Genomic DNA, 27,115 nt, shown 5'->3' with positions numbered 1-27,115 from the left:
CAACAGCCAAGTCACCACTCGAAAAGGTGACCAGTAAACTGGAGTGGTGGGCTAAAAATTCAGAAGCCTTCAAGCTGGTGTTAAATTTTTTACACTTAATTTTACACTAAATAAAAATTCTATAAACATTCTATATAAGCATTTTTTAACATATTACTAATCACTGATGGAGTTCCTGGTGGAATTGCTTTTAAATGCAAACAGTTCTATGCGCCAGGACTGTCCCAGAAACTTATGATTTTTAGTGCTGAAACAGAAATCTTACCTATGAAGCATACAATTTAATGACCTTTCCTTTTGATTACATAGCTACTACTCATTAGCCATACATTCCTAATATATTTTCAGATATTCAAGGGCTAACCCGAAGAGTACATGCAAGGGTTCTGTGGCTCAAGCTAATAATGCTAATAATAATGAGCACAAAACTGTCTACACAAGCTGGACCACGCACCCCTCGCCACGTTGCTGCTGCTGCTCTTGTGGTGCTGGCGTTGCCATGGAGACGCCACCACAGCTGTCGTCACGCTCCTCCTGGACGGCGGGCAAGGTGGAGCTGCCGCCAGTCGGGGGTCGGCCAGTGGTGGTGCTCAGTGTGGCCACGCCCACCGAGTGCTGGGACGAGCTGCTCGAACAGCTGCTGCCTCCACTGTTGCTGCTCGACTTGCCCTCCTTGCTACACTCCAGGATGGTGCTGGGAAGATTGGCGATGCACCAGAGATGATTGGAGGCCTTCACACAATCTTACGATAATGGCGCAATTGTTTATGTGCATTGTACGATTATGACCTCAAAGGGGCTCAACTGAAGAGCAGCACATGCTGCAGTGTTACATACCCAGTGCTCCAAGTTGGTCCACCGGTTCGTTTTGAACACTGTTCCCTCGGCACACCGATGTGGGTGAGAAAGAGGTTAGGCCTAAACATACAGGCATACTGCAAACTGGGTGAAGTTTCCAAAGAATGCTAATTGCATTTAAATATATTCTGGTAGAAAACGCCTCACAATGACTGTCAACGTTAATGGAATTAGCATTCAAACAATGTAGCAGTAAACTGTACTGCTAAGGACACCTTTTGTACGATGTGTAATGGGCAAAGAATGTGGCATTTGATTTGGCACATGCACATAGATACATGCGTGTGGTGCACCAAGACAAGTGTGCACACTTTTGGACTTCGCATAGAAACTAAACACAGCCTTGCAGCCACATACAGTTTTGTCCCACTGGCACTGCAGAATTAGGGCTCAGCATACTGGACTTTGAATGAACTACGGCACAAATGCACAGGCGTCTATTGCAGGCACAAAGCTTTTCAGCTAGAAGAGTGGGCACTCCCACTTGTTCGTCAAGTGTACGTCTGCTGAATGCACTCGCAGAAATAGAAAGAGGTCAGACATTGGCAGACCAAAGATTGCTTGAAGCATCCACAAAAAGCTAATCACATTAACCCTTTCAAGCGCTGCACACACAATTGCGCATGTCAAGCCAATAAAGTAGAATTCTGTTAATTCAAACTCCAAGGGGGCTGGAAATTGATTCGAATAAAATGCAGTTAGAATTAAGTACAGATATATAGCGCGAAATATAGCACTCAATCAAATGTGCAGTACAGCATGCAAAACCAAAAATGTCACAGGGGTCCCTCTGCAAAAGGGGGATATTTTTCCTACATCAACGCACATTTGCCAGAGAGGCCTAGATTCCTTATGACAAGTGCAATAAGAAGCGCAAGGGAAACATGCGAGGGCGAGCTGAGAAGGCTGGTGGCCTGATGCATATCCTCATCCTGCAAACACCTGCTGGAGATTACGTAACTGAGCGTGCAGTAATGTGATCAAGCTCATGCCGTAGGCATAGGTGAGCATGCAGAAACATGATCATGCGCACGCTGGGGGCTCCTTCCAGCTCCATTTAAGCCAGAGGGGGAAAAAAGGGTGCTCTGCTTCTCTGCGCTTCGGCAGGTCTTTCCTCATCATTTTTATAGTGCGCGACGTTATGGGTTCTGTCTATGCATCAAGCCTTTGGATAGAGTTTCTCCGAAAAGCAGTTCATGGGAATGAGAAAGTTTGTTCGACATAACCATTGCACAGTCCTGGAGTTCGAATATACTGGAGTGCTTCTAAATACAGTCAACGACAGCTTTTCCAGAAGCCCAAACAAGAAAAATAAATTATGGGGTTTAACGTGCCAAAACCACAATCTGATTATGAGGCATGGAGTAGTAGCGGACTCCAGAAATTTGTACCACCTAGGGCTCCTTATTGTGTACCTAAATATTTCTTGGGCATGCCTGATAATTTGGACGCCATCGCGGCACTGCCAAGTACCCCATAGTATCAACGTATATGAATGTCTGAAATTGCGGACACAAAAAACCTTTGCCATCCGATTTTCCGGGCTTTCTGCCACCACCACTAACATTTTGATTATCTCGCCGCCTCGAGCCAACACTTTCGCACGCAGATCCGCTGGCAGCCATAGCCACTACCGCGGCAACGCTAGGCCTTCGCTACCAAGCTTCTTGCTGTTCTCTGCAGTGTTTTTCATTGAAACAATTCGCCTGTTAGTAATGGTGCCAATTCCGCCTTTGTAATCCTCACCGATGGTTCCGATGTTCGGAAAGCACGACACGTAGTGCAATGCCGGTCAGCTTCGCCAATACAGCACTGTTACGCGGTGAAGCATGCGTGACGTGTTGCGGTGAAGCATACCATAGTATTGCCACGTGCCTTTCGGGCTTTGCATCTGTGCCGGTGCCATTCGAATGATGGAAGTTAATGCGTGTGAGCACTCGCACAAACCTACCGCAATAGCTTCGTATCTACGATGCGCCCATCGTATCAGGCAGGGCAACTCACGCTATCTCTTGCGATAGTTCTATGCACATTCCTTCACAGCCTTTAAATACTGCCCACAGATAGGGGATGCTCGTCCTTTGTTGATTGCTGTCCATGGTCGCACATGTTGCTGCTATTCGGCTAGTTGCTTTTGGTTATGTGGGGCACAAGTTTGCCTCAATAAATGGTTGTCTTGCTGTGCGCTGGTCTTCTCTAATCACCGGTGTGTAGCACCACTCGTGACAACTGGTGGAGGTGCTGGGTATGTCAAGCGCTCGTTCAGGCACTCGCGACACCAGTCTGCATCAGCCAAAAGGAGACGACCAACGAAGAAACCGCCAGAATCTTGGACTCTCCCCTGAGTATGGCTTCCTACCAGGGAAGACATGCCCTGCAAAAGAGGCCACGACAGTCAAGATGAGCGAGTCCATCACACCTACAGCCGCAGTGTTGCAGCAGCCACAGGAGCTACCGACATTCTGTGGTACCCTCTGCGATGATCCTGAAGACTGGCTCGAACAGTTCGAGCACATGGCGAGCTACAACAAGCGGGACGACGACGCGAAGCTGCAGCAAGTTTACTTCGCGCTGGAGGAGTCTGCATGTACATGGTTCATCAACCAAGAGTCGCAGCTCAGGACATGGGAAAACTTCAAACGAAGCCTTTTTGTTACATTTACAAGTGTCCTTCGCAAGGAAAGAGCCGAGAGACAACTTCAAGCACGTCTCCAGCTGCCCAATGAAAGCGTGGCCGTCTTCGTGGAAGAAATGAAGAATCTTTTTGGTCGGGCAGACCCAGAAATGCCGGAAGAAAAGAAGCTTGCTTTTCTTATCAGAGGAGTGAAAGAAGAGCTTTTCGCTGGGTTAATGTGGAACCCACCAAAAACAGTCGTTGAATTTTTAACTGACGCCGCAGCCATGGAAAACACACTCGATGTTTGAAGAAGACAGTACGGACACCCTGCTCTGGTCCATGGTACGTCTCCCACGGAATTCGACACCATGAGCATGAGCAACCTTCAAGACACAATCAAGGCTATAGTACAAGAAGAACTTAGTAAAATGTTCCCTAGCTCCAGTCTTCAAGTTGCAGCGCTCAGTGACGTAATCAGACAAGAAGTCCAGCAGGCACTGGGAACAGGGCAACTCGTTCAGCCACACCAAGCACCCGAATACACATATTGACCACCTCAGGTTATCTCGTATGCCACCACTGTGCAAAGCCAAGTGCGGCCGACCAGATCGGCGTACTCGCCACTGCAACGCTCACGACCAAATGACCGCCCGCCTAGAGTCGAACAGGCAACCCCGAGAAAGTCCGACGTCTGGAGGACTCCCGACCAGCGTCCTTTATGCTTCGACTGCGGCGAGCCCAGCCATGTATACCGTCGCTGCTTCTACAGGAACCTCGGCATCCGTGGGTTCCCTATCGGGGCTCCACGTCCGCAACCTGGCCAAAGGCCACTTGAGACCGAACACTACCTGCAAAGGCAGAATTCGTCAACAAGCCGCTACAGGTCACCGTCACCCTCATCCCGCCGTTCTACTTCTCTCCGTCTTAGCTATGCGGAAGCAGCGCTTGGAAGGTCCCCCAGCCCTAGCTTGGGAAACTGAGGACGGCAACCGATGGAGGCATGGTTGCAGCCAGTCGCACTGCTGAAAACCTTTCCCCGCCGCAACATTCTAGCGATGTAACTATGCTTGCACCGTACGAACAAAATGTGTCAACGACGCGACAATATAATCTTCATACCAGCGACGAGAGCAAGCCATGCGTCAGTAGCAAGTACCGGCAAAGCCGCAGCACCACACCCTGATGCACGTGCAATACCACAACAAAATCCACGGGCCTAGCAGTGAAGATAGACAACCGGGATATGTTCGCACTGGTTGACACTGCTGCTGACTTCTCCGTCGTGAGCGCAGTGTTCGCCACTCAACTATGGAAAGTTCTTACCGCTTGGGATGGCCCACAGATAAGAACAGCAGGTGGTCACGTAGGAACGCCAAAGGGACGATGTACGGCTCGTGTAGCGTAGCGAGGACACATGTACCCTACCAATTTCATCGTCCTAGAGCAGTGACATCATTCTGGGCATAGACTTCCTTTCGGCAAACAGTGCGGTCATTAATCTACAGACACAGACCACAAGTCTTTCACCAGAGAATGCCATAGCGCACAATTTAAGTCCTGCATTATCTGCTTCACTCGCGATTTTCGATGAACATATCACGTTGCCACCCCGGTCGAGTACTCTGATCGCAGTGGGTACCAACAACGGCAGCTGCGTGGAGGGATCGGTCGAAGCGAACCCAAGTTTGCTGTTTGAGTGTGGGTTGTCTGTGAGGGATCGTCTGTGAGGGATCGTCCGCCTGGTCGAAGGAACAGCCAATATACCGATAACGTATTTCTGCTCGGAACATCGCTATCCCGCTAAAGGCACCGCTGTGGCGCTCTTCAGGACTATTCCCAACATACGCAACATCCTCACGCTCGAAAACGAACTCGCACCTCGACCTCCTGACATTTCATTCCATATAAACCCTGCTCTGCTGCAAGCGATACAAGAACGGCTGCAGAAACTGCTTCATACCTACCAGGATTGCTTCGCTACATCGTCCAAGATTCGCCAGACGACGCTTACAAAGCATCGGATAACAATAGAGGAATGTACAGGGTCGTTCAAAATATGTGCGAACACGGCGAAGCGTGGCCGCGCTCCGCGGAGCGTCAGCACATCCGGAGCAGTCGCGCATCGAAACAATGTGGCGCAGGCGCACAGGAGTCTGGAGGTGGTGCTTCGTGTCGTCTGCTACAGCGCGGAAACGCACCATGCTTGCTTTGCTGTGAAGCGCACCTGTGTGCTGGCCGCGCCCTGACGTGCCGAGATGGCATTGTCGCATTTTACTGACTGCAGCGCGTTGTTGTTGGCTCCGCATAAGGCAACTCAGCAGCGTGTGTTTGCAATGCAGCGTTCTCGGTTAAATGCAGGCGTTGTTTCAAATTTCTCAGCTCTAGTGTATAGATCCGAGAATCATTCGAGAATCATCCGAGAATCATTCGAGAATCATTCACTAGTACAGAGCAGTCGCTTAGCTTGGCACTTATTTGCAGCAGCTTATCAGCTGCACCAGCGGATAAGAAATTGCCGTGCCCAAGCTAGCTCCCTCTGCCAGTTGAAACCCTTCCATAGGACTGAACAACGCGCTGCAATCAGTAAAATGTGACTGTGCCACCTCGGCACCACGTCTGGACGCTGCCAGTACAGAGTTAGGCGCGCTTCCCAGCAAAGCAAGCACGGTGTGCTTCAGCACTGTAGCAGACGACACGAAGCACCGCCTCCAGACTGCTGTGCGCCTGCGCCACATTGTTTCGATGCGCGACCGCGCCGGATGCGATGACGCTCCGCACAGCGCGGCCACGTTTCGCCGCGTTCGCACATATTTTGAACGACCCTGTACATGACCTATTCACCAGTCACCGTACCGCGTGTCCATGAAAGAAAGGGAAGCAATCAGGAAACAGATAAAAGAAATGCTGCACGATGATGTCATTGAACCCTCTCAAAGTCCCTGGGCTTCCCCTGTGGTGCTCGCGGAAAAAAGAGACAACACCCTAAGATTCTGTGTCGATTACCGGCGACTCAACAAGGTCACAAGATAGGACGTCTAACCGTTCCCTCGAATTGACGCCGCCTTGGATCGCCTTTGCAATGCAAGATACTTCTCATCCGTGGACCTAAAGAGCGGCTATTGGCAGGTGGAGGTTGGCGAAAGGGATGGCGAAAAGACTGCGTTCATTACACCAGATGGCTTATACCAGTTCAAGGTCATGCCATTTGGGCTGTGTACTGCCCCTGCACCCTTCCAAAGGTTAATGGACACCGTGTTGGCTGGACTGAAAGGGCAGACTTGTCTGGTGTATCTTGATGGGATAGTATTCGCTTCTACCTTCGACGAACACCTTAGCAGGCTAGAAGCGGTACTGCGTGCTATCAAGTCTTTCGGACTTACGCTGAAGCCTGAAAAATGACGCTTCGCCTACAAACAGCTGAAATTCCTGGGCCACGTTGTCAACTATGCAGGCGTCTTACCAGACCCAGAGAAGACAGCTGCCGTGCAACACTTCCCACAGCCTCATGAAAAGAAAAGCGTCAGAAGGTTTCTCGGACTTTGTGCCTACTACAGACATTTCGTCCAAGATTTCTTGCGGAACGCAGAGCCTCTGACATGCCTGACAAAAGAGGATGTGCCATTTGTATGGCGTGCACCACAAGATGAAGCGTTTCGAGAGCTCCAGCACAGTCTCCAATCGGCACCCATTTTGGCGCACTTCGACGACAACACGGAAACTGAAATCTACACAGACGCCAGCAGTTACGGCCTCGGCGCCGTTCTTGTTCAGAGACAGAACAGACGAGAACACATCTCTATGCCAGTCATTCTTTATCGAAAACAGAGTCAAACTATTCCACAACAAAATAAGAATATCTGGTAATAGTGCGGGCAACATCAAAATTTCGTCCGTATATATACAGCCGACCCTTTGCTATCGTTACCGATCACCATGCTTTGTGCTGGCTAGCAAACTTGAAGGACCCGTCCGGATGCCACGCGAGATGAGTTTGCGGCTGCAGGAGTTTGACATCTCCATATTCTACAAGAACAGAAGAAAGCATTCAGACGCAGACTGTCATCCCGAGCCCCCTTCGAGCAACCACCACTGTGTACAGACAACGACAAAATTTTTCTGGGCATGGTTACCGCCTCCGATTTTGCCACGCAACAGCGGGCCAACCCTGAACTTAGTGGCCTCATTGAGTACCTTGAAGGACGAAGTGACGGCGTACCACAAATCTTCAAGCGCAGTGTGTCCGCATTCTGCTTGAGAAATGGCGTTCTAGCCAAAAAGAACTTTGATCCTACAAAGAAGGCATACCTTCTTGTTGTACCATTGCCGTTACGTCCAGAAACTTTGCTGGCATCTCATGATGAAGCAACATCCAGACACCTCGGCTCTGCACGAACACTTGCGCGGATTCGAGAATGTTATTACTGGCCAAGTATTGCTGAAGAAGTCAAGCACTGCGTCTGTACGTGCAGAGAGTGTCAACGCCACAAGACTCCCCTAACGAAATCTGCCGGATTCCTGCAACCGATCAAACCCTCGACAAGACCGTTCCAGCAAGTTGGATAGGACTTTCTTGGGCCTTTCCCGACGTCCACCGCTGGGAACAAATGGATTATTGTTGCGATGGATTACTGGACACGCTACGCAGAAACGTGCGCACTCTCAAGAGCGACACCCCCCCTAGCTGAAGAAGCCACCAGATTTTTTATTTTTCATATCGTCCTGCGTCACGGCGTGCCAGAGGCCATTATCACTGACAGGGGGACAGCATTCTGTAGGTCTATTCGATTCAGCCAAGTTTATCTGCACCTTCTGCACCTACTCACGGTACACTGAACCTAGACCCTCGATTCCCTGAGGTGCAGCAGTGCACCCTGCACCCCCGTGCTCGATTGTACGGGGTGCAAGGCAAGGTGCCGCCGCGATGCACTGCACCCTTGAACCTTGCAGAGAGTGGGTGCAGCCCGGCACACCACAAATGGCACCCCCTGAACCATTTAGGCATATTCGATTCAGCGAAGTTTCTCTGCACCTTCTGCACCTACTCACGGTGCACTGAACCTAGACCCTCGATTCCCTGAGGTGCAGCAGTGCACCCTGCACCCCCGTGCTCGATTGTACGGGGTGCAAGGCAAGGTGCCGCCGCGATGCACTGCACCTTGAACCTTGCAGCGAGTGGGTGCAGCCCGGCACACCACAAATGGCACCCCCTGAACCATTTAGGCATATTCGATTCAGCGAAGTTTCTCTGCACCTTCTGCACCTACTCACGGTGCACTGAACCTAGACCCTCGATTCCCTGAGGTGCAGCAGTGCACCCTGCTTCCCCGTGCTCGATTGTACGGGGTGCAAGGCAAGGTGCCGCCGCGATGCACTGCACCCTTGAACCTTGCAGCGAGTGGGTGCAGCCCGGCACACCACAAATGGCACCCCCTGAACCGTTTAGGCATATTCGATTCAGCGAAGTTTCTCTGCACCTTCTGCACCTACTCATGGTGCACTGAACCTAGACCATCGATTCCCTGAGGTTCAGCAGTGCACCCTGCACCCCCGTGCTCGATTGTACGGGGTGCAAGGCAAGGTGCCGCCGCGATGCACTGCACCCTTGAACCTTGCAGCGAGTGGGTGCAGCCCGGCACACCACAAATGGCACCCCCTGAACCGTTTAGGCATATTCGATTCAGCGAAGTTTCTCTGCACCTTCTGCACCTACTCCCGGTGCACTGAACCTAGACCCTCGATTCCTTGAGGTTCAGCAATGCACCCTGCACCCCCGTGCTCGATTGTACGGGGTGCAAGGCAAGGTGCCGCCGCGATGCACTGCACCTTGAACCTTGCAGCGAGTGGGTGCAGCCCGGCACACCACAAATGGCACCCCCTGAACCATTTAGGCATATTCGATTCAGCGAAGTTTCTCTGCACCTTCTGCACCTACTCACGGTGCACTGAACCTAGACCCTCGATTCCCTGAGGTGCAGCAGTGCACCCTGCACCCCCGTGCTCGATTGTACGGGGTGCAAGGCAAGGTGCCGCCGCGATGCACTGCACCCTTGAACCTTGCAGTGAGTGGGTGCAGCCCGGCACACCACAAATGGCACCCCCTGAACCGTTTAGGCATATTCGATTCAGCGAAGTTTCTCTGCACCTTCTGCACCTACTCATGGTGCACTGAACCTAGACCCTCGATTCTCGAGGTGCAGCAGTGCACCCTGCACCCCCGTGCTCGATTGTACGGGGTGCAAGGCAAGGTGCCGCCGCGATGCACTGCACCCTTGAACCTTGCAGCGAGTGGATGCAGCCCGGCACCCCCTGCACCTTTTCGTTTTTGGTGCCGTGCACCTTTTTCTGAATCGAACAAACCTTGCAGCGACCTGATGCAGGCCATATTGCGGTACAGCCAAACTACTCACCGCAGAACTACCGCCTACCATCCGCAAAGTAATGGTCTCACAGAACGGCTAAATAAAACCCTGGTGGACATGTCGATGTACGTTGACGTTGAACATAAAATGTGGGATGAAGTACTCCCTTATGTCACCTTTGCATATAATACTCTCATTCAGGAGACAACTGGGCTGACACCGTTCGCTTTTGTTTACGGCCGTAAGTGGCTACAACACTCGACGCCATGCTCCCTCATGTGAATGAAGGTGACCCACATCCTGACGTGGCGACGCTTCAGCAGCACGCAAAAAAGGCCTGGCAGCTCGCTCGAGTACGAACTGCAAGACAGCAAGCAATTGACGTCTTCTCTAATTACTGGTGTGTAGCACTACCCGTGACAGTATATACGCGTGCACCCACCGTCTCCTATCCCAGTAAGTTGTGCCAGTAGGCCTAATAAGTGTAATGGTATGTCTTCAGAGCCGTTTCGGACGTGCCCGTGGCGATTTGAGGCCTTGGGGGCAGTAAACAGCATGCATCCATTTTTTTTTTCCAGAAGTTTTGCTGGCCCTTAGGGAATCCGAAAAATCGGACGACTGTACATGTGCCTTTGCTGCGACCAACAAAGCAGTTCAAATTATCCGTCAATTCTAAGATACTTCAAACTATTATTAAGATTTCACTGTACATACAAATAAAAATAAATATTGAAAATATTGATGTACAAAGCATGTTGCAGACATCTTGAAACACTTCTTTTTGAACCTGTACTGCAAGTGTGAATGATGTAGTAATGCATTTTATTAAAAAAGGTTTGAAAATCAGGGTGTCTACCAAGTTGACATTTCCAAATTCCCTGAGTTTTCCAAGTTTTCCCTGAGTGCCATTGCAAATTTTTCTGAGTGATGCAGAACTATGTTTTATGTCAAGACGGGCTGAAAACATGTCGCCTGATGCTATCGCACCCTAGTAGGCACATGAAAAAAATTTTAAAAGCGACTTAATCCAATTTGAATACTAACGAGTAGTGTTAATGTTATTCAAAAAGAGAATAGAAGGCAGTGGTTAGTAAAATGCACAGCAAATAAAGTGTCTTCGAAAAACATTGCAATGGAGTCGGACATTCTCAAATATGAATCAAAAGGAGATGCATATAGACGCAAATATTTTCGAATATGAGCTATTTCTATCAACTGATCGCAAGCTCAGTGGTATGAGGCCCGAACTTTGTAACAATTGAGATTCTCTCTAAACAGCTCGTAAGTCAACCTCAACAGTCCTGACATACTCTCAGCCCGCGCACGACACCCGAGTGTTGTGTTTCACTGCTTTAAAGAGTTTATTTTGGTTTGGATGAGGGACACCTGCACCTCGGCATCAGCCAAAACCTTAAGTTTTGAGCTCAAGCTCGTTCAAAATGGCGGCAGCAAGCTTCCTTTCTCGTTTATTCCTCAATGAGTAGTTCATTTCTGGTTTGTCCTCCTTCTGCCACTCGTTTGCCCCAAGGACCATTTGAAGCATCTTGGTCGGTTGCACAGTCCACGACCGGTTTTTTCGAACTCCCTAGGGGCCGCGAAAACGTCCGTAAAATCGGCCAGTTGCAAAAAAAGTTGGAGGCTTATCAAGGTTAAGCCCAGTGGATGCGAAGCTGGCTAGGTGTTCTTCGCGTTCTTCATCGGTTTCCGTAGCACGCTGCAGCCTTCGTTTTGCATTCCTATTATTAACGTCCTTAGCGTTTGGAGGCATGTTGACCGCATACATGCCCGGCGCAAAGACGCTGGCGCGGTTGCGGGCACAGAGACTGACGCGACGGCGGGGGCGCGCCGCTTCATCCCTCGCGTGACGTCACACATCACGTGATGCAGCGATGGTGGCGCCGCCGCCGTGCGCGCGACGGCACGAACCGAAGCGTGGATGCCTCCGCCGGGCGACGTAAGACGGCGCGATATGAGGCCCCATCTGCAGCCAGTGTGACGTCATCACGTAACGTCATGCCACGTGACCGACTTGAAGGTCACTTGAAGGTCAATGGTGGCCACCACGGGGAGGCGACCGACGGCGCGATATGAGGCCCCATCTGCAGCCTGTGTGACGTCATCACGTGACGTCATGTCACTCAAACCCCACTTCGGGGTCAATGGTGGCCACCGCCGGGCGTCGCGCGAAGGCCTGAAACCTACGTTAATATGCTTTGCATAAAAATAAATGCGTGTCATTTACTGCTCTTAGGGACTCAAACCGCCACAGGCACGTTCGAAAACGCTCTGAAGGCCTGTCGCTACACATATTAGACATATCGGTGCACGTAATGTGACAGGAAATACCGGCTGCACGCGTGTATAATTAAGGAATACATACTGTGTTCCGTGGCAACAGTCCCTTCCCACGCTTGTTATGCTTCACTGCAATACTTTTGTGTATGCTTCACCAAGCAACACTTCTTTACAGAGTCAAAGCTGATTTTCAGGAACTGGCATTTTCTATGTCAATCGCGATGATCACAAAGGCGGAGTCCATGCCATTGCTGACAGCAGCTAATTCTTTCAATAAAAGCTCGGCACCCAACGGCAAGAAGTTTCATGGCGAACGTCGAAGCAGCTAGGCCTAGCGTCGCCGCAGTGGTGGCAACGGCTGCCAGCGGATCTGCGTTCGAGATCACCGGTTCGGGGTGGCGAAGTAATCAAAACGGCAGCCGTGGTGCCTTTGATTATTGCCGTTTCGAACCTGCCGTCACGGCAAAACGTCCGGAAAATCGGACGGCGAACAGTTCTTGCGTCGGAAATTTCACACGTTCTAATACGTTGACTCTATCGGGTACGTGACGGTGCCGCGAAGCCGTCCAAATTATCGGGAATCCGGAAAGTCAGTCCTTGACTGTACACTAGCAACTCCTCCAGCCGACGACAGGGCGTCAAAGACGATTCATTACGATTCCTGTCTGTTACTCGAGCCAGCATTACTGCGACTTTCGACCCTTTCAGTAAAATTGCCACCAATTTTCCCTGATAGAGGCCCAAATTCCATGAGTTTTCCCTGACTTTTTCCAGACAACTAAAAATCCCTGAGATTCCCGGTTTTCCCGGTTGGTAGACAACCTGAAAATACACGGCTGAGTGTTTGCTCTCTGTGTCAGTGTGTCATCACGTAGCATCATGTAATAGCTTCTCGCAGTTTTTTACATCATGCATATTTTTCAAGTGGCTGATGGGTGCTTTCCAGATACGCTAGGCATGAAATCGATGTTTTCATATATGATGTTCCTGTAAAGAGTTTTCACACTGTGACCACATTCTGTAAACTTGGCAAAACTCTTTGAAGAATTGAAAATTCTTAATCCTTTATTGCAGCTGTAAGCTTTTCCTGAATCTTAAAATGTGAGTAATGTAGCAAAACAAAATTTTTAATAGGTAGAATTATTTGCAGCATTAAGGGGTTCCCACACACCACTGATGGCAGCTCCGTTCAGGCATGCCACCATAAAAGGCCAATCTGCAAAACATACTGGCAAGCTTAAGAGTGCCCTAAATAGTATACAATAGCTTTTCTATGAACCAATTTCAGCTTTGTTTCACAGGAGGTCCATGCGTTGTGACACAGAAGGCGGTCATGTGGAAGCCCGACATCGCAACCTTTTGGCACACTTGCTCCGACTGCTAAGCTGCGACTCAGTACACAGCTCAGTATGACAGAGCCACAACAGACCATCGAGTGAGCTGGACCGAATGCCAAAATGTCACAATGTTGCAGTCCCCTGCGGTCATTTCTGCCATTACATAGTACCCTGCCAAACAGGGTACTGAGTAATTTGTGATTTTCATAACACAGCAGCTGTTTCAGAACTTACATGCAGGGCCAGAGCAGTAAAGTATTGTTAATTAACATTTCACAGGACTGCAGAAAATGTCAGAAAAAACAAATGTCAAATAACTCAACACACCTAGAAAACAAAAAACAAGTGCTTACCACATTAGCATGCCTTTATTTACAGAAGAAATCCACAACCCTCATTCCTATTTGTGGCCAATAAGTGGTTGCTGTGGCAAGGGCCTCACAATTTCCTTTATAGATGATCCAAACACTAGAGTTTCATCATGCGAGTAGACAGGCTTTTCACTACCATGCGTAGATTCCGATTATTTTTTATCAGTTAGCAGGTCAGCAATACACCATCTATCATTATAGCCGGTGGAATGGGTTGGACGCCAGCGCGCAGGTCTCAGTAAAATCACTTTTCATCCTCGACAGCTTCTGTCACGTTTTCTGACATTACATGCATCATGCACCGAGTCAAAACAAGACTACTGCTTGTTGCAAACATTGCGGATGAATCGACAGGATTGTGGATGGCAACCATGCAGTTCTGAAGGCACATGGCACGCACAGTGTTTTGCGCAGCAGAAAATGCAAGAGGCACAAAGCATTTCTGGCACTCCCACATTTCCTCTGTGCATTCCTGTATAGTTACTGCTGACAACTATGGCAATGTGTACTCCGTGGCTTCATCTAGGTTGCACACTAGTGGCCGCCTTTTCTCCTTCACATCGCACATTTCCGGTGCTCCACACTCGGCATGTCACCCAATTTAACCGGCAGGCAGCCAAATATGTATGAATTAAAGAAAGTTTGGAGCCATTACGTAAAGTATTGGCCATTTTCACGAAACGCATGCCACACCACAATTCATACGTTCCATCACACATAGAGAGCTATGTGTGATCCGCATTGATTCGTATATATAAAACCTCTGCATCTGCTGTGTAGATGGGTCACTTGTCAAACTCTTTCGAAGTTCCCAGAAGAGCGCCTCAAAAAGAAATTGCAGGAGGTCTTACAGACTGAGAAGTCCCGGAAAAATCATGTTTTTGAAAACATTGTTTTTGGAATCTACAGTGTCTGATAGATCACCTCAGAAATTTGGACCAATATTTTGGTCGTAATGGCAATTTACATAATGTCTGTGAGCTATATTTTTACAGAGGACCAGGCAAAAAAAGGTCCTTTTTCCGTGACGCGCAGTTGCCGTTGCAAGTTTGTGATCACAGCCATCTTGACCTTGTTTGAAAAAGCCAGTCTTCTCATTTAGTTTTTTTGTGCCCCCACTATTCTGTGTGCTGAATGGCTATGAAGAAAAATCCCCCGAAAAAATTGTCCCGATGCACAATTCCATTTGTCGACTGAGACGTGATCGTAAGCATGCCATGCCATTGGCAGATTTTCGTCGCCGACTGCTCGGGAGTGCGAAACTTGGCGTGAAGCTATGTCAAATTCAGTTTGCTGCAAGCCATAAATTTGGCAAGCAGAACAAGAAACAAGGGGTATCAAACTTTCTAAAGTGCACAGCAGCTTTGGAAGATGCTGGCAATAGTTTGCAGGAGCCTCTCCCCGTGACTACGGAATAGGCATAGGAGATGAAAGCGGTTATGGCAGCGGCCAGTGTACATGCGGCATTCCAGCACAACTACTGCAGCTTGACGATTTGTAGAGAGTGAAGAATGCTCAAGAAAAACTGCAAGGCTTTGCTTCAACGCCAGCTACCAAGTGAAAATCCGATTTTCTCGCTCACACTGATACAGCACGGCTGGCTCGGATGCAATGGAGATGCCCTTCATTATCGTAAGCCTCGATTCTATAAATGCCCTGCTGTCTTGTGTAAAGTGCAAGTTGTGGTGTGGCAGTGGACAAAGGTGAACGTGACTGCGGTCTCAACATAGAGACAGTCATCTCGCATGCGATCTGTGACGATGCCACGTCGGCACAGAGTTCGCCGCGTGTGAGCGGCAGCCAAACGTACACCCCGTTCCTCATTAACAATCCCGCTGTGCACAAAATGTGGAGCACTGGCAATTGGCAAATGACATTAAATGACACTTTCTGCGATTAAAGTTATTCATCTCGTGTGCAATCTGCATGATACTGTGTCGAGAAGAAACAATAGAAGGTAATTATTAGTTATCTAGACAACTACTATGTATATGCAAAATATAACTGGATATTTAAAATAAACACATAACACTCAATGAGCACATGCAGTTTCATCAGATTTGATTCAGAAATAAAGGTATCTCAATAACCCATATACACCCCTTAAACAATGGAAGTGAAATGTTAATTATCTTAAGAACTAACCTACAGCAAAATAACATTTGAAATCAGCACAAGGAATGTAAAAAGACAATAGTTTCATCAAAATTGCTGAAAAAATGCTGAACATTATGTCAATAGCAGTGACATTTGTTTTTCTCGATTTTCTCGAAATAATTTTGCATACCTTCCAAACATTCACAGTGCCATATCAATAGCTATCAGATAGAATAACGGTTCTTTTTGCAACATGAAGCTACATGTTTGGAGCACACAACATAGGAAGCAGTTTTGCTGGTTATTTTTTTAATTGTCTTTTTGTGTGATTATTGCACGGCCATGTTAAAAACAATGGAGGTTCAGTATTACTACATAGTATGAATTAATATTAACTCACTCTAACACTGCTCTGTTGCTGTGAGTCTTGCGCTTTCTGCTATTGATACACACGTCATTTATATATTTCTTTCAGGTCGCTTATTTGGCTATTGTAGGAAGAACAAAATACATTGTTTTCTTGACTATGTAATGGAACAATGAACCTACCGAAAACATAACTGCATTTTTAGAATCAGGACCGGAAACTTAACAAGCATGCATACTTTTATCAAGTGTGGTTCAAAAATAGGTAAGGATACCTGTAATCATCATGTCCCCCTTTAAGAGTAGACGTGAGTTCTGAAACTAATTTTGTTAATTTTGGTGTGAACTGAATGATATTTAACAGTACCGGTCAGTTATTTCTGCTGATTGCAAATATCAAATTAGATTTTGCATACCTGCATTATAACAAATACAAGGTTTTTAATACTGAAATTCGATTTCTAAAAGAAATTGCTGTTAGCTGAGCGGCCCGATTTTTATTAGTCATATCATAAAAGCCAACAAACACTGACATGAAGGACAACATAGGGGAAATTACTTGTGCTTAATAAATGGAATAAAGAAACGCTAAATTAATGGACATTGAAGTGGATGAATAAACAACTTGCCGCAGGTGGGAACCGAAGCCTCGTCCATATGGGCATAAAGACCCGCCAGATTGGAATAGTTTTACATTATATTAGCCCTGGGGACAGAGACGCCTACGTGCTAAACGTGCTACAGCGTGCGCTTCCCTAACGTCTAGTTTGCTCGCAGCACAGTGGGCTTACTTTTTGTTGTGTTGTGCCGGTCGGCCCACTCAACCGCATCCTAGTAAACAGCTGCCCTGGCCTTTCCACTAGCAGTGCTGACAGCTGGGAGGGCCAAAAAGTCCACTGTTATAAACGCAAAAATTACGACAAACTGTGTGGGAGACGTGGTCGCATGGCATGCGGCGCGTGAACGGCTGCACTCTTTTTCTGAGAACAAATCCGTTCGCTGTTCACGGCCACTGCCGGAGCATACATGCTGAAGCCGTTCTGGCGCACCGTGGCAGAATTTCCATCAATTTTCTGTGTTTGGCGCAGTGTCACGCGGAAATTTGCGTTTGTAGCGAAATTGCACAATTGGCACAGGAGTCCCACTCCTAATGACAGGCCTAGCCGACTTCCGTCACAAATTCCACGGCACTTTCGCGTCTTGCCAAACGCTTGATGCGTAGTAACCTTGAGACGGCGATCTCCTCCAGCCATTCGGGCACCAAAAAAAGATGCCTTATGAAACGTTGTCAAGAAGCAAGTGGCTGAACAAACGTAAGCTGTGGTGCGATCAAACCACAAACGTAGCAAAACGCGAGAGCAGTCAAGTGTGCGCCAAACAGCGCCAGATCAATAGGAGCAAGGAGCATGGGTTTGGGGGCACTTTGCCAATCAGTAGCAAGGACGCATCCTTCAGAAATGATGTGATGGCATCAATTTCCCCCTTCCAACACCATTTTGAATTGGAATAAGAATGCACATAAAGAAAATAGCTTTCAAACAAGCCCAAGATAGCGGCCACCGGCCACCGCGTTCGCAAATGGCGACGGCACGAAGTTCAAAGGTTTTTTTGATTATTTTTCGATTAAGTTCGCTTTATAAATTTTGCGGAAGGATTCCTGAATGTATGAATATAGAGAACATGCACTTTTCAAAAAATCAGCTTTTTTGAGATTTTTCGCCATTTCAAGACCCGCGTCTCCCCTTGAAATAGTGTTCATTATGTTTTTCACATTCCTGGTCCCATTGCCTGTGAACCTCGTTAACTACATGTCTACATGTTCTTAAAAACACTATTTTAATGAGACATTATTAAAAAGGTCCATAAGAAATGACCTAATTAGGAGTATTGTATTCTGTCATATCTTTTCTTCCAAGTGAGATATTTTAAAACTAAAAACATATTTGAAATAAGAATTTTACAATATATCTCCGCACAAAACTTAAGCAGCGTATGTCTAAAAATTTTTTCAACAAAGTTTTCAGGACCCTGATCTCCCCTTAGGGGGGACGCAGCTTTTGAAAATCGAAAAATCACAAAAAAGTCATTTCTGGAAAACCACATATTCGGTCAGTATGTCTTATAAACTACCATTTATGTAAATATCAATGTCTAATTCATCGCAAAACTATTTCAAAGTTTATAATGAGACATGGCAGCCCTTGAGCAGCTACGAGCACTCAAAATATCCCTACTTGGTGCGAATGCCATTTCTCCACCGCTCCTCCGAGTGCTGCCATTTTGGTGTTGCTTTGTTCGTTTGCGAGAGCTTTCAACTTTCCCTCAGCTGAGACGTGAAACTGACATTGGGCGAAGGGTGCGCTCCTCAAGGACACAGGGGAGCCCGCGACTCCCACTGGCTGCTGCGTGCGATGACGTAGTAGTCTCCTGCATAATGTGTCCGGCCGTCATCTGCTTCGGCTCCTCCATCGCCGACACCCTTTGTGTGTTCCGCTTGCCATCGTCTATCTTTGCAGCCGTTTTTCCAAGTTTCTACCGTCTTTACGAGACCATTGTTGCGTTTAGCCAGCCGATTATTGTGCGGCAGGCCACGATGCGCCCAAAGAAACTCTGAACGCTAGACGCATTCGGTGCGTGCAAGGACGCATTTCATGAAGCTCACCCGCATGGCAAAGGTCGCCGCTCACCTGCGCGCCGTCGATGATCGCACCGACGGTTCCTGTGGGGCAGCTTCTGATTCATCTACACAAGAGCGTGGTTGCGTTGACGTTTCTAGCAACACGACTCCTGCTCGCCGGTGCAAGAATTTGTCGTGACGAGCGCGCCTGGTGTCTCATGCTCATCGACAGCGGCTTCCACATCCTTTCTTTCATCTGCCTTGGACAGTATGATCGCGTCGTCCCCTGTGCACTTGAAAACATGTTTCCTGACGTGTGAGGGGAAAGAGGCGGCAGATAAAAAACGCACTGCTGTGCAACGAGGACTTGGCGCTATGTCAGCGACAGAGAGAAAATTTAAAGCAATGGAGTGCGATCTTGAAGCTGCCAACGCTACAAGTGAATGCGAAAAATTTCTCCTTCTGCAAATGGATGCCCTAGGTGACCTGCTATCTGAGGCCCCGTGCCAGTGGTGCATTGCAACTGGGATGAAGGTTCAAGGAGGCACCTAACCGGGACTTGCAACAAAGCTTGAGCTGCTATGTTTACATTGTGGAGTAGTTGCAAGCTCGTGGAGTTCTGCTCGTCAGGATGACTCAACGGCCTCTGACGTGAATATAAGAGCTATTGTGGCAACAAAACATATAGGGAAGGGACAAACAGCCCTCAATGACTTTTGGCCAGTGATGAACGTGTCCCATCGTGGCCTGCATCATAACACTTTTCAGAAGCACTTGAAACTCAGGTAACCGCAGACACAGTGCATAGACAAGTTTTATGCAGAATCTACTTCTGCTGTGAAAACCACCTACAAGAAAATGGATCCATATTTTAGCAGGCATATCACAGTGAACTTTGATAGAACATGGCACAAGTGTGGCCACACGTCCCATATTGGAGTTGGTGCAATAATTGAATATCATGCAGGCCTCATCTTGGGCGCCATTGTTTTATCAAACCAGTGCCTTGGTTGCCAAGTAGGACCAAAGAGTGGAGACCCAGGGAACGCAAGCTGGCAGGAGGATCACGTGTGCCAGAAAAACACTGACTCTAAGTCTGGGAGGATAGAGGCAGCTGTCATTCTTTTCGCACGTTCGGTGCCAAAGCACAACCTCCGTTACACAATGCTCGTGTCTGACGAAGATAGTGCCACCTTCTCTGCCCTTGTGCAAGCAAATGTTTATGAACTGGTCCCCATTTCAAAAGAGGAATGCCTAAAACACGTTCAGAAGAGGATGGGGACAGCACTGCGCAACCTTGTGCAGAAAAGTGACAAGGCTTTACGAGGAAAGAGCAGGCTGACAAAGGCCCTCATCGACAAGTTGACTGACTATTATGGCTGGGCCCTATGGAACTATTCTAACAAAGTGGCTACAATGCAGCGTGCAGTGATGGCGTCGTACCACCACGTGACATCGACGGACGACGATCCTCACTACGACTTATGTCCTGAGGGTGCAGACTCGTGGTGTCGTCATAACGGCAGCAAGAGCAATGGTGTACCACCTCCGAAGCATCGGTACAATCTTCCAGGCTATGTTGTAGAAGCACTGCTACCTGTTTATGAGTGCCTCTCACAGGCTTCTCTTCTGCAACGCTGCCTGGGAGCAAAGAAGCAAAATGTGTCAGAATCATTTCACTCTGTGCTGTGGTCACTGATGCCCAAAAAGCAGCATGCGTTGCTGATTGCTGTGGAGACAGCACTGCATGAGGCAGTTTTAAGATATAATGGTGCCTGCCACAGTGCCACCCATCAGTGGGGCTAACACCTGGCCACCTTGCCATTCAATGGGCGGCCGAGAAAGATTCTCTCTGCTTGAAAAAGGCCAAGAAGCGATCACAAGAGAAGGTGGAAAGGTGGCAACAGAGGAGAGTGCCTAAGGACACCTCCACTTATGCTGGAGAGTCATTTGAGAACAATATATGTGCTCAAGACTTTCAACGCTCATTTTTCTCAAAATGGCTTTTTTTTTTGGCTGGTGAGGCTGCTTGTTCCAGCCATATCTCTGTAACCGCTCATCAGATTTCCAGAAGCTTTTTTTATTGTGTATCTGAATAAATTTCTGAGGGCAAGACAAGCCCATATTATTTATATATTGTGTCTGTGATTTGTGATATTTCATCATAATTTGATTGATAAAATCTTAATCACTAACACTAAATTCGGTGGTCTGATGAAATTTTTCCGCAAGGAAATTTAAAGAAAGGGCTGTGTCTTGCCCTGAGGTATCCATCTGGGAATCATCATAGTGAATTTCACAGTTGCAGCACCTTTTGAGAATTCTCCAGGCGCGGAATGAGAAAGCCATGTGCACCATTCTGACATATTGCTGTAACTTGAAAACCAGTGAACATAACTGCATGAAATTTTGTAGTTCTACTAGTGCTTTTGCTATGAGTCCATCCTGAAAATTTTCATTAAGATATCTCAATAAACAAAAAAGTTGGTATCCGAGGGTAACCTTCCCCCTTAAATCAGGCTACTGCAAACGTGTGATCGACCAGATTCTGCTCAATAGGACCATGAAGCGCGAGTCCACAATCGACTTGTACATGGCGATCGAGATGCTACAGGCTGCTTGGAAAGGTGTACTGGCAAGCACGATCACCATTTGCTTCCGGCATGCCTCATTTGGCGTCAGCAGCGGCGGTTACAGCGCAGATTTCAGTGCTGCCACCAATGAGGGTGCCGCGGGCGACCAAGCTGTAGCGTCGTGGCACGCTCTCCTTGACGCCGGCATTGTGCCCGACTGCGACAGCCTCTTGAGGTACGTCAGTGCTCATGCTGGTGCGGTGATGACCGAAGCACTAACAGAGGTAAAAATTGTGTGCACGGTGATGGGGGTGCCTAATGACGACAGTGACGAATATGTCGACGCCAGACCGGAGCCTAACCCGATGTACCGACGCCTGCACAAGCGCTCGATGCAGTACACCTGCTGCGCAGCTTCTTTGGCGCTTACGATGATGGCAAGGACGGACTCGAAATGGTGGCTGCAGCTGAAAAAGCCATCATTCGCCTGAAGAAGACACAGCAAAAGTCAATCGAGTGTGACGAAGAAGATCAGCAGGCTAAAAAGCCCCGTTGCCATCGCGTGGCTCATACCCAGTTTGTTCACTCGATGCACCCTAGCTGCTGCTGCCGCATTGGTCGCTGCTTCTCTCGGACCCGAATAAACCCCCCCTTACAATTGGTGGAGGCGCGGGGTACAACAGGAATTCTGGAACTTCCCAACCGCACGCTGCAGCCTGTCTTCATTATGCCGGAAGAAGGACCACTGCAACCACAACCCGCTGCCCCGGTGACTACCGTGGTCTGCCCCGGCCCGTTGCGTCAACGCGACCCACCCATCTTCAGCGGCACCGAAGACAATGATGTAGAAAACTGGCTCGCTGACTACGACCGGGTGAGCATCCACAACCACTGGGACGACACCAAAAAACTGAATGACGTATTGTTTTATTTGAGCGGTGTCGCCAGCGTGTGGCACCACAACCATGAACGTGATCTCACGACGTGGACAGCCTTCAAAACTAACGTGGCGGAAGTATTCGCGCGCCCCGCCGTTCGCAAGCTTCGTGCCGAGCAACGTTTGCGCAGTGGTGCGCAACAGTGCGGGGACATTTGCCAGTTATATAGAATATGTTGTCAACCTCTGCAACCGCGTCGACGTCACAATGGCTGATGCCGAGAAGATCCACCATATCTTAAAAGGCATTGAAGACGACGCCTTCCAGATACTGTTGGTGAAAAAATCCAGCGACAGTCTGAGAACTCGTCAGTCTCTGCCAAAGCTTCGACGAACTCCGCAAACAGCGAATAGCCACCCGCCAATCTCCTCCTCAGGCGACTTCAATGTCGAGCTTGGCTGTTTCCCCGGATAACACATCGCTGCTGCTGCAGATCTAGGAGTTTGTCCGTGGAGAGGTGGCTCGTCAGCTTTCTCCGATTCCCCTTACACACGGCCAGTCGAGTTCTCCATTGGCGCCCGCTCTCCAATCTGTCATCAAGGAGCAGCTACCCAACCACATTCCACCTTCTCTCCAGCAGGCTCCGGTTGCCGCCCCGCTGACGTACGCCGAAGTCGCTTCGAGGCCTGTACCACAGACCTACGGTCCCCTTTGCCCGCCTTTGCGCCCACCCGTATCCACTGCAGTCCGGCCACTGGTGCAGTATGCACGACCACAAGATCATTGGCGTACGGAAGACAATCGTCCAATTTGTTTTTATTGTGGCCGTGCTGGACACGTAGCGCATCACTGTCGCCTGCTTACACCGAACGTCTCCAACAATGTGCGTCCATATGCATCACGTTTCCAACAACGCCGCAACTATTCTGACATCTTTGAATCTCCTGCCGTCGAGACCGCATTCTCCGGTCGCGGTTCACCTCCTCGCCGCCGTACCTTTCCCCCATGCACCATAGGCGGAGCCCTCTGCGCCAGGAAAACTAAAGCTCGCAGTTCAGGAGGCGAGAACTGCGGTGTCTTCTACGAAATGTATAAGGCCTCACACTTCCCTGAAAAACGTTATTGAAGTCGCAATAGAAGGAACATTGACGCTAGCACTTGACACCGACGCTGCACTTTCAGCGATAGATACCTGTATTTGCCGCAAGATAGGAAAAGTGACGACGACGCTTTCTGGACTGTCTCTTCGAACTGCCAACGCACAGCACGTCGAGCCATCTGGCACCTGCACCACTTGTGTCGTCATTCAGGGCCGGTATTTTGCAGCGATGCCTTTTACGATTCTATGCTTTTTCAGGCCTTTCGCGCTTGGCCGCTGGTCAGAGCGACGGTCTGCCCACATTATCAACGGGATCAGGCAGTCGTGCGTGGTGGATGATAAGAATAGCATAGAATAAGGCATAAGGCATCGCTACAAAATAGCGGCTCAGTAGGTCCTCTATATCATAGAATTCATCGTGTTGCCATCTTGTTCACACGACGTCATATTAGGTTGGGACTTTCTCTCCACACATCATGCAATCATTGACTGCGCCCGCGCTGAAATCGAGCTCTTTCAGTTTTCGACCGATATTATCACTGACCATATGGACCATTGTCGCAAAGTCGCTGTTTAAGACGACACCTGCCGATACCTGCCTGATCTTCCACTCTTGTCAGTATCTCTTGCGAATCTGCAGACGACGGCACAGTACTCTTCGCTTTGTCCGAGCTCATAGTTCGCCGCCGTTCACTACCACTGCCGTTCGCCGTCCTCGAGTTCAAAGCTGGCGCCTCTCTCATGTGCGTCTCCAACCCATCGGCTGAACCAATTACATTACGCCGCCGTGAAAGCCTTGGCAGAGCAGAGCCACTGACCTCATCTTTAATATTTGACACGATGGACGACTCCATTTATCTTGCTGCTCTCGAGGCATGGCCTCCTCAGTCACTGCCGCGTTCTTTTACGCCAGCTATTGCCAGTGACCTTACCACGACGCAGTGCGACGAACTTCTTCGCTTGCTCGAAGGCTTCTCTTCTTCCTTTGACTGCCAAGCAACATCCCTCGGCCACAAACGACTGTCTCGCACACCATCGACACTGGGAGCCATGCGCCCATTCGGCAGCGTCCCTACCGAGTATCGGCGACTGAAAGACTCGTTATCAATGATCAGGTGAACGATATGCTGAAATGCGGTGTCATCCAGCCTTCTAGTAGTCCCTCGGCATCACCAGTCGTCCTAGTTTTAAAAAAAAGGACGGCACCATATGACTTTGCGTGGATTATCGAAGGCTTAACTAGATTACCCGAAAGGATGCATACCCGTTGCCACGTATCGACGACGCCCTTGACTGTTTGCAAAGAGCGGAGTTTTTTCCTCCTTAGATCTCTGCTCTGGCTACTGGCAGGTGCCCATGGCTGACGCTGACTGTTCTAAAACCGCGTTTGTAACACCAGACGGCTTGTATGAATTCATTGTAATGCCATTCGGTCTGTGTAACGTGCCTGCCACTTTTGAACGCATGATGGACGGCATCCTGCGCGGCCTGAAGTGGCACACTTGTCTCTGCTACCTCGACGACGTTGTAGTCTTTTCCCCCGATTTTCTGACCCATCTTTGCCGTTTACATCAAGTTTTGACCTGTCTCCGGAATGCTGGGCTCCAGCTTAACTTAAATAAGTGCATATTTGCAGCTCGAAAATTAATATATTAGGCCATGTCTCCAAAGACGGCATCCTTCCTGATCCTGCTAATCTTCGAGCCGTATCCGAATTCCCGAAGCCCATTAACTTAACAGCACTACGCAGCTTCGTTGGCCTATGCTCTTAATTTCAACGTTTCGTTCGCGATTTCGCTACTGTGATTGCACCACTAAACCAACTCCTACAAGGCTACAATGAACTTTCTGCTTGGTCGGAAGCCTCCGATGATGCCTTTACGACTCATCGTCGCCTACTCACGTCTCCGCGAATCTTGCGCCTGTGATCCGAGCGCACCTACAGAAGTTCACACTGACGCCAGTGGTGTCGGCCTTGGTGCCGTGCTCGCACAGCGTCAGAACCCTAATGCCGAATACGTGGTCGCTTATGCCAGTCGTGCCTTCACAAGACCAGAAGCTAATTACTCAGTAACAGAAAAAGAGTGCCTGACTATCGTATGGGCTCTTCAAAAATTTCGCACATATCTCTATGGTCGACCCTTTGACGTAGTGACGGATTATCACGCTCTTTGCTGGTTGTCTAACCTCAAAGACCCGTCAGGCCGCCTCGCTCATTGGGCCCTCCGAATTCAGGACTATGATATGCGTGTCATCTATCGCTCTGGACGCAGACACTCTGACGCCGATGCCCTCTCACACTTCCCAGTAACTTCGGACAGCAGTACTACTACCTCCAGACCTGATATCTCACCGCTTGACATCCTGGACATGGCCTCAGAGCAACGTAAAGACTCATGGATCGTCATGATATCCGACTTTTTGTCAAATCCTCCGGCAGCCTCGGCACCTCGAGCGTTACGCCGACAGGCACAGCATTTCACCATCCGCGACGGACTTTTCTACCGCCGCAACTACCACAATGACGGCCGCACATGGCTCTTAGTAGAGCCCCACCACCTTCTACAAGATTTATGCTCCGCTTTTCACTCTGATCCGCAGTGTGGTCACGGCGGAGTGTCGAAAACCTACACACGGCTTCGCCTACGATATTATTGGCGAGAGATGTACAACTTCGTCCACAAATACATACGCTGCTGCATTGCCTGCCAACGCCGCAAATGTGTCCCGCATTTCTCCACCGCACCTCTCCAGCCGCTTCCCTGCCCAGCTCAGCCATTCGACCGTGTCGGCATTGATTTATACGGGCCTCTTCCATCTACTGGTTCCGGCAACCGATGGATTGTTGTCGCCGTAGATCATTTGACACGATATGCCGAAACCGCTGCCTTGCCTGCCGCATCAGCAAAAGACGTCGCCTCATTCATTCTGAACAACTTTGTTCTCCGCCATGGCGCACCCCGTGAACTGCTGAGCGATCGGGGTCGCATATTCCTCTCTGAAGTCCTGCAGTCACTCCTATCTGAATGCCAAATTATTCACCGCACTACTACTGCTTATCATCCACAAACCAATGGCTTAACAGAACGATTCAACAGAACTCTTGGTGACATGCTATCAATGTATGTTGCGTCTGACCACTCCAACTGGGATCTTGTACTTCCATTCGTCACATACGCCTATAACACTGCCTCTCAAGCCACTACAGGATTCTCACCATTCTTTCTGCTTTACGGCCGCCATCCCTCCAGCACCATTGATACAGTTCTCCCGTACCGGCCGGACCCTGCTGAGTGCTCACCTGTTTCTACGGTCGCTCAGTACGCCGAGAAATGCCGACAACTGGCCCGTTCTTTGACGTCTGCTCAACAGTGCCACCAAAAAGAGCACCATGACCTAAGCCCACCCCCTCACCCCTTCCCTATAGACTCACTCGTGTGGCTTTGGGTACCGCCTGTTGCTGCCCCTGGCCTTTCATCCAAGCTCTTCCCGAAGTACCACGGGCCCTACCGCGTGTTTGCGCAACCATCACCTGTTAATTACGTGGTCGAGCCCGTGTCACCATCTCCTGATCTGTGTCGTCGGGGACAAGAGACTGTCCACATTGACCGGCTGAAGCCATATTACGATCCTCTCACCTCTTCCTAG

General features: G+C 49.1%; 1 protein-coding gene and 1 pseudogene across 11 annotated transcripts in view; one reads left to right on the top strand and one right to left on the bottom strand.

The window, feature by feature from the left end:
- The window catches only part of LOC135915696 (uncharacterized), a 293,473-nt gene that overhangs the window by 120,858 nt on the left and 145,500 nt on the right, over window positions 1-27,115 (bottom strand). For all 11 annotated transcript variants that reach the window (XR_011509490.1, XM_070528622.1, XM_070528621.1 and 8 more), the window contains one exon: window positions 455-694. Coding sequence is in view for 10 of the 11 variants with exons in the window: in XM_070528622.1 (XP_070384723.1) it covers window positions 455-694 (240 nt within the window). In the remaining variant the exon portion in view is untranslated. The remainder of the gene's footprint in view (window positions 1-454; window positions 695-27,115) is intronic.
- On the top strand, window positions 3,259-27,115 carry LOC139051670 (uncharacterized; annotated as a pseudogene).

The sequence above is a fragment of the Dermacentor albipictus genome, unplaced genomic scaffold, assembly GCF_038994185.2.
Source record: "Dermacentor albipictus isolate Rhodes 1998 colony unplaced genomic scaffold, USDA_Dalb.pri_finalv2 scaffold_13, whole genome shotgun sequence".
In the NCBI taxonomy this organism is placed as follows: Eukaryota; Metazoa; Arthropoda; class Arachnida; order Ixodida; family Ixodidae; genus Dermacentor; species Dermacentor albipictus.
The sequence above is the reverse complement of the archived record's forward strand: the minus strand, read 5'-3'. Positions and strand labels throughout refer to the sequence as shown.